This window comes from Anthonomus grandis, chromosome 5 (assembly GCF_022605725.1).
Source record: "Anthonomus grandis grandis chromosome 5, icAntGran1.3, whole genome shotgun sequence".
Taxonomy (NCBI): Eukaryota; Metazoa; Arthropoda; class Insecta; order Coleoptera; family Curculionidae; genus Anthonomus; species Anthonomus grandis.
Genome location: NC_065550.1, coordinates 31,423,351 through 31,431,065, shown reverse-complemented (window position 1 = coordinate 31,431,065; position 7,715 = coordinate 31,423,351). Strand labels below are relative to the sequence as shown.

The 7,715-nt window shown below is 33.7% G+C and overlaps 3 protein-coding genes across 3 annotated transcripts; 1 reads left to right on the top strand and 2 right to left on the bottom strand.

The window, feature by feature from the left end:
* Positions 1 to 3,656: 3,656 nt before the first annotated feature.
* LOC126735988 (mitochondrial pyruvate carrier 1) lies at positions 3,657 to 4,855 on the bottom strand. Its single transcript, XM_050440120.1, has 3 exons — positions 4,608 to 4,855; positions 4,455 to 4,555; positions 3,657 to 4,397 (listed from the first exon to the last, which is right to left on the bottom strand). Exons 1-3 carry the CDS (start codon positions 4,685 to 4,687, stop codon positions 4,210 to 4,212), a joined length of 369 nt encoding a protein of 122 aa, XP_050296077.1. The 5' UTR covers positions 4,688 to 4,855; the 3' UTR covers positions 3,657 to 4,209.
* Positions 4,856 to 4,969: 114 nt separating this feature from the next.
* Positions 4,970 to 6,202, top strand: LOC126735985 (serine/threonine-protein phosphatase 2A activator-like). The gene has a single exon (XM_050440118.1). The coding sequence runs from the start codon at positions 5,112 to 5,114 to the stop codon at positions 6,150 to 6,152; it is 1,041 nt and encodes a 346-aa protein (XP_050296075.1). The 5' UTR covers positions 4,970 to 5,111; the 3' UTR covers positions 6,153 to 6,202.
* A 49-nt stretch (positions 6,203 to 6,251) lies between these two features.
* LOC126735986 (mpv17-like protein 2) lies at positions 6,252 to 7,675 on the bottom strand. The gene is made up of 3 exons (XM_050440119.1): positions 7,161 to 7,675; positions 6,568 to 6,806; positions 6,252 to 6,510 (listed from the first exon to the last, which is right to left on the bottom strand). The coding sequence occupies exons 1-3, from the start codon at positions 7,384 to 7,386 to the stop codon at positions 6,316 to 6,318; spliced, it is 660 nt and encodes a 219-aa protein (XP_050296076.1). The 5' UTR covers positions 7,387 to 7,675; the 3' UTR covers positions 6,252 to 6,315.
* Positions 7,676 to 7,715: the final 40 nt, after the last annotated feature.

Sequence of the window (7,715 nt, the reverse complement as noted above, 5' to 3'; positions counted from 1 at the left end):
TAATACAGTGCACAAAGGGAGACATTAATCTATCAGAGTTTTACCTACATAACATAGCAGATAAAAAAAAAACATTTAACAAAATACAATTTTGGTTCGCATCAGAAATGCTCTCAAGTATGTATGAAACATTTGTTATACAGGTATGAAAGTATAGTATTCGATAAATTTTGATAGACTAGGTTAAAGACTATTGTAGAATTCGTCCAATGAGTATGGACAGATCTCCAAAATCAGGTTTTTCGTTACTTGCTTAAATCTATTTAAATGTAGTTATTTTGTGGTTTCGGGTATTGCATTAAAAAGTTTTATGGCATTAGTCATATAGCCCTTATGGGTCAGACTAAGCCTGTGTTGTGGAAGTAAAAGATTTCCCCCATGTCTGGTGTCATATAAGTGCCTACTATTTACTGTGCTAAATCTAAAAGAGTATGTTCTGGCAAATATCAGACATTGGTGAATGTATAGGCCAGGCATTGTCATGATTTTTAAATTTTTGAATAAAGGTCTACAACTATCTGTTGGTTTTTTGTTTTCTAGAATTCTGAGTGCCGATTTTTGCAACTTAAATGCTCTCTGCCAGTCAGCCGAGTTACCCCAAAATAACAGTCCATATGACAACTTTGATTGAAAAAGTCCCATATACGCCATTCTACATACTACTGGAGGCGCCAATTGAACAATTCTGCGCAACAGAAAAAGAACCGATGAGAGTTTTATTGCCAGATCTATTATATGGTTCTTCCATGATAATTTATTATCTAGATAAACACCCAGAAATTTGATCACGTCTATTCTCTGATGTCTTTCCCTTAAAGAGAAATTAACCACCTCTGTTTTATTTAGATTCAAGCATAGATTATTGTCAGCAAACCATACTTTTAACTTGTGAAGAGTTGCACTAGTTCCATTCTGTAGGGAAATCAGATCTGAATGCTGACTGAGAAGAGTTGTGTCATCCGCATATTGTACAGATATCACCTCTGAGAAGTGGGCGGGTAATTCATTTACATAAAGTAAAAACAGAAGAGGACCCAAGATTGATCCTTGAGGCACCCCTGTTGTTATTCGAAGTATGAAGGATGTTCTTCCTCCACAAGTCACCATCTGCTGACGCTCACAAAGGTAGGACTGAATAAGTTCCAGGCAAATACCCCGGATACCATAAAAAACCAACTTGCTCAACAAAATACTATGCGAGACACAGTCGAACGCTTTTGAGAGGTCGCAGAAAATTGCACTCACTGTCTTGCCTCCCTCAAATGCTAGTCTACCATACCCTGAGTGCATCAGCAGTGGATCTTCCTTTTCGAAAGCCAAACTGCGCTGGTGAAAGTAAATTATGTTTATCAAGAAACAGTTGGTTTAGACAGAGCTCAGTGGGCTTGGATAATATCGGTATTATTGATATTGGTCGATGATTTCCTGGATCGTCCATATTACCCTTTTTAAATATAGGAACAACTTTACTTATTTTAAGCTTTTGTGGAAATGTACCAGATGAAAAACATTTGTTTATTATTAGAGATAGTGGTAAGGCCAAACCATTTGCAAGTTGTTTCAATATTTTATTGCTCAAACCAAAGATGTCTTGAGCAGAACTATCACTTAAACTTTTTAATAGATCAATAACTTCTATTTCGGTAACAGGTGAAAGAAATACTGTTGAATTGTTATGTACATATTTTGCTGTAAATTGTACGGGATCATTAGATTTTTGCAGTGTATTTGTAATTGAGTCAGCTATATTGACAAAGAATTTGTTAAACTCATCGGGAGTTACATTACATTTCGAATTACTAGGATCATTATTTTTTGTTTCTTTAATGATGTTCCAGATGGTTTTGGATTTGTTATGACTATTTCCTATTTTGTTTGTATAATACGAGTGTCTCGCTTGTTTTATTTTAGTTTTATATTCCTTTATACGAATTTTTAGCCATTTTGAGAGATCTAGAGTACTGTTATGTTTATTTAAGGTAGAAAAGAAGTTTAAGTTATCTCTCAATCTTTTCAGTTCATTATTAAACCATTTTTTTTCTTTATTTGTGGTGAGAATTGTTTTAGTTTTTTTGGGAATATAAAAGTCTATAATAGACATTAGAACATTCAGAAATATTTCAAAAGAATTGTCAACGTTACAATTATCAAGTACCAACAACCAGTCAACGTTTAGTAATGAAGTAACACAGCGGGAAAATCTCTCTCCACAATACGGTCTGAATTCTAAGACCGTTGTGTGGGTGTTTTCAGTACTTTCATTTATTGATTCATATGTATTAATAATAGCCATATGATCTGACATATAAGTGTCCCATAGAGTACAGTTACAATTAATTGCACAATTTGTTATGCAGTTATCAAGGCAACTGCTTTTTGTGGTTTTTGAGATTCTAGTTGCGCTATTTACCAGGAATTTAAAGTCATATGTGCTGACAAGTTGGGTGAACTCGGCTGAAGTGAGGTTATCCTCTAGAAGATCTATATTAAAATCACCATAAATAAAGGTACATTTGCGTCTATGGAATAAGAAATTTAGAACTGTATCAAGACTCTGAAAGAACACGTCTAATTTACCTGATGGAGATCTGTAGACACTCAAAACTACAACCTGCAAGGCTTCAATCTCGGTCGCAACGACTTCAAAGTGTGTCTCTATTGACATGTTGTCTATAGTTGGGATCTTCTTTACAAGAAACGGTTCTCTGATGTAGATAAGGACTCCACCTCCTCCTGCTTTAGTACGGCTGAAACTGTTGGATAGATGGTATCCAGGCAGAGAGTAACTTTCTACTCCTTGTTGAGGAAGCCAATGTTCTGATAGACATATTATATCAAAATTCTTGTTTTTCAATTCAAAATTCTTCAACCAGGCCAAAAGACAACCACACATGCCATACAGTGATAACTTCGCAACCAGGAGAGAATGATTAACCCTGTCAAAGGCCTTGGAAAAGTCAGTATATATGGAATCAACCGACATACCGCTCTCCAAGGCCCCCGACAAAGCTGTTTAGTAAAGCAACAAATTAGTGGTAATGGACCTACCCCTGGCAAACCCATGCTGTTTAGTTGAGATTATGTTTTTAAATTTCTCTGATAAAAAATCTGTGACAAAACTTTCAAGAACCTTTGCAAAGTGACAAGCCAGAGAAACAGGACGATAGTTTTTCACATCATCCCTCTGACCTGTATTCTTAAATATAGGAGTCAAATAATTTAACTTCCATGAGGTTGGAAATCTACCTGTCTTGAAAGACAAATTATAAATCAGCTATAGTGGACGTGCCAAGGCATAAAGCAAAAGCACAGTGTTTTATGAAGACAGCTGGAATACAGTCAGGCCCAGGGCCATTGACATTGGTTAACTTTTCAAAGACTTCAGATATTTGTACATGCATTTCATTAATATCAAAAGAACATGCAATATCAGGCTGCGTAAATTCCTGAACATCAAATTCATCAGGAGAGTAGACTAAAGAAAAATATTGTGCCAATAAAGATGCTATTTCATGGCCATTTTCACCCGCTGCATCTAAATATTTCACAGTAGATGGCATACTGTTATTTTGTGTCTTATCTCTTATATATTTTTAGAAATATTTAGGGTGTCAGTATAAGAATCCTAATAAGTTTAACAACATAAACAAGACAAATAAATAAATAAAATATATATTTTATTTCCAACAATTAACCGGTATTATTGATACAAAAACATTTGATCATTGTATAATTATATACAGACACTTAAGTAGTATACATATACACTATTCACATAAATGTAAAATTTAAGGAATATAATAAATTGTCTATATACATATAATGTGTGACCTAAAAATATATAATATCTATAAAAATTTGAGCTTTTATTATTTTCTAATTTAACATAAAGGTGGGCCCGAAAAACGGTAGTCCTATAGAGATTACACTAATTCGAGGTAAATGCACCTTTACTGTAAATTTAAATAAAACCGGATCAGAAAATTGTAACTCAATAAACAAATTCGGTAAAAGTTTATAATATCTCTTATCAGAATGATTATTATATCAAAACATAATCTCTTAGATAATCATTAGTATTAACTAACTTTGGCTCTTAAACCTGTTTATTTTGATAAAGGAGATAATCATTAAACAAACTATCAAAAGTCGTTCGCTGCATAAAATTCCACCCCATATACTTTTAACTAACACTAAATAACCCTTAATCTACGAGATAGCCACCTGTTGAGTTTGAGATTGTTGATTATTTTTGGATAAATAATGATAATCAGTCCATCGGCCCAGTTGTATCAGTTGGGCCCCTTCATTAGTAAAATGACACGCGAATAACAACATATTTCTAGGTTGCACCTTCCAAGCAAACCTCATAAACATGGCAGAGTATAAACACAAAGCTAAAAACCAAATTTATTTGATAAATTATGTAATATGAAAACTTAAACAGGTCTTACCAAAAGTCATTTTGCCACTGATAAATTTGGGATCTTTTTTGAAATCCGCTATAGCTGCTATAGGGATGCCCCAGTTAGCCACCGGACCCCAAAAATGTGTGCTAAAACAATCTTTAAACTGTAAATAAGGCCAATTGAAACCTTTAGGCTTACCTCATCAAATATTCACGAAACTCTTTGGATTTTAGTTGCCCCACAAGCTTTTTGCCTAAATTATTAATTTTAGAACCCATTGTCCCCTTAAAAAAACACTATAATTTAAAAGATATTTAGTGGGGCCACAACAGCACCGTGCACCGTGTGTCAAACGCGTTAAGGAATGACGTTTCAAGGTTATGTCCTCTACTCTAATTATAATCACCTTCACTTGTTCGAATGTGACGCGTGAATGCGGCATATTCATTTTAATTTCTAAATTTAGAGTTCACATTGGGTTTAATTTCAATTTAGTTTTCATTTCTTATCAAGGCTGTTATCACTAATTAAAAATGATATATTTTCAAATTACCCGCCGATTGAACGTCAATTTTGACATTACAACTGTCAAACAATTATCTTGTCAATGTCATAAATATCAATAAATCAACAATCTGTTTTTTTACTTATTTTACAAATTTTTAAAGAAAAATCCGTAAATACATTAAACCCATCCCAAACATGGCTTTGCCAACTCTACCATCCAAAAGTGTAATCCTTGTGGCCGATGACCACATATTTGTAAGTCCAGTAAAACTGGTAAAAACCATAGACGACATGGTGAAATGGGACAAATCGGAGGCCTATTTTGAGTATTTGGGCTTCATATATGCGATAAACGATTCGGTTAGAGGTTTGAGCAACTCGAGAGGCTCCGAGGACTCCTCTACAAACATCAACAAACTGGCCGCCCTATTGGACACACTTAGTCAATGGGTGGACCAGATTCCACCAATAAATCAACCTCAGAGGTTCGGAAATGCCGCCTTTAAAACGTGGTATCAGAAATTAAAAGATAATTCAATTGACTTGCTACAAAAATTATTTCCTGCTGCACTTCATAGGGCCATTCCCGAAGTGATGGTGTACCTGGAAGAATCTTTTGGGAACTCTACTAGGATTGATTATGGGACTGGGCATGAGATTTCTTTTGTAATGTTTTTGTGCACTTTATATAAAATCGGTTTTTTACGGGAAACTGATTTTGCTGCCACGGCTTGTAAAGTCTTTGTAAAATATTTAATTCTTGCAAGAAAATTACAACAAACATACAGGATGGAACCCGCAGGTAGCCATGGGGTATGGAGCTTGGATGACTATCAATTTGTCCCATTTATATGGGGAAGCTCCCAGCTGATACAACACCCACAAATCGAGCCCCAGATGTTCCTGAAACCTGAGATATTTAATAAATATGCTGATGATTACATGTTTTTGAGCTGCATCAAGTATATTAATGAAGTGAAGACTGGTCCGTTTGCAGAACACTCTAATCAGCTGTGGAGCATTAGTGGAGTAGCCAGCTGGACAAAAATCAATGGGGGATTGATCAAAATGTATAAAGCAGAAGTTTTGAGTAAATTTCCTTTAGTACAACATATAGTGTTTGGCTCCTTATTTTCATTAAAACCTGCAGAATATGGAACAACAATCAGGAATTTTGTAAGTGACAACAAAGCACCGGTACTGTCAGCATCAGAAACTAATCGAACATCGAATTAAGCTTTTCATTAATAATATTTATGTGATATTTAATATAGTATTTATTCAAATAGTGTGTTTTTATTTAATTAAATTTTTAAGAAAAAACAACAATTTGGATCCAGGTAAGTAGCAGGTTTATTAAAATTATTTTTTTAACAAAATCACAGCAAAACAACTAAATCTAAGACAATTTCTTATTAACCATGACTGGATCAGTATCTTCTAAAGCTTGCACCTTTTCCATGTCCTTATGCTTGATAAATGACAAAAACACATTATAAAACATTGTGACAGCATTAATATAAAACACTTGATATTTCACAGGTACAAAGTAGAAATTCACAAATTGGGTGGGAACCCATACACACCAATCCATCTAAAAAAACAGTTAATAGTAATAGAGTTGACCCTTAAAACTAAAAATGTAACTCACCACATATACATTCAAGAATTTACTTATAATTTCTGTATTAATTTTCTGGATAGGCTTCATTTCCAGAGCACCCATACCATAAAAAAATGTCACTATACAAATTGGTGACATCACAAACTGGTCCAGCCCAATTTTAGTTAATACTGTCGACAAGTTTCTTTTTGGCATAATTTTTGCTATATACAGGTAGTAGTAGTGGTGAATTGGGCCTAGGACAATCCCCACAATAAACATTCGAGCTAAAAACCATAAAAAACTATTATTATTTTAAGTTCCTATTTCTCAAGAGTGTCAAACATTGATTTTAGTGCATTAAACTGGCAAAGATACTTAATTTCATTTGGTCTAAAAAAAAATTGAATTCTAATTTTTATCTTGGTTTGCTAAGCTTGTTGTCCTTGCCAGTAATATAGAAAGAAGAAAGAAAGAAAATGTGCTATATTACATAAGACAACAAAATCTTGTGTACAAGCATCCTAAAAACTAAAAAATTCCAAATTTACTTTAAATTTCAAACAAACATAACTTAACTATATGAATTGTTACTTTTTGTATAAAATTTGGTAAAGTCTAAGAACACACATAAAACTTACTCATTCTTCCATAGTCATATCTTTTCTCGATTCGTCCCTGTCTATATTCAATTTCTTGTTGGCAAAGATCACCAAGCCACATGAGCACACCGGAACTGATAATGTTAGTGTGCAAGAGGTACTTGCCAAAAACCAAGTTTGGAATATTGTGGAATGAACTTGATTTGCTGCTAGAAGTTGAGACATGTCTTATATGAGGTAGTAAGTAGCGAGTAATCTTAAACATGATTTCTGGATTGTTATGTGATTCAGGTGGTTCTTAAAGCGGTAGGATTATCTGTGATTACTCCCTTATCCGTTATTGATGACACAAATAGTAAAACCTTAAATATTACGCAATATTAGCTTTTTGTTATTATTGATTTGGTCTATTGGGGACATCTTTCTCAGGTTTTTTTATATTGCATAGAATTCAAGAGGCAACTAAGAAGCTCGATTATTTCATATTTCATAACAAATTTTTGAATTTATACAGTAATTTTGAATGGAAATATATCATTTTTTAAGAAATTATTATTAGCATAACCTCAAAATTTCAAATTTGCGTCATGTAAA

Bases quoted from the DNA above. Each gene is read 5' to 3' on its own strand.
- LOC126735986 (XM_050440119.1), bottom strand. From the start codon at position 7,386: ATGTTTAAGATTACTCGCTACTTACTACCTCATATAAGACATGTCTCA. The intron at 6,807-7,160 runs GTAAGTTTTATG...TATGGTTTTTAG, and splicing joins ATATGACTATGGAAGAATGA to CTCGAATGTTTATTGTGGGG. The intron at 6,511-6,567 runs GTGAGTTACATT...CTGTTTTTTTAG, and splicing joins AATTCTTGAATGTATATGTG to ATGGATTGGTGTGTATGGGT.
- LOC126735985 (XM_050440118.1), top strand. From the start codon at position 5,112: ATGGCTTTGCCAACTCTACCATCCAAAAGTGTAATCCTTGTGGCCGAT.
- LOC126735988 (XM_050440120.1), bottom strand. From the start codon at position 4,687: ATGGGTTCTAAAATTAATAATTTAGGCAAAAAGCTTGTGGGGCAACTA. The intron at 4,556-4,607 runs GTAAGCCTAAAG...AGATTGTTTTAG, and splicing joins TTTCGTGAATATTTGATGAG to CACACATTTTTGGGGTCCGG. The intron at 4,398-4,454 runs GTAAGACCTGTT...TTTGGTTTTTAG, and splicing joins CAGTGGCAAAATGACTTTTG to CTTTGTGTTTATACTCTGCC.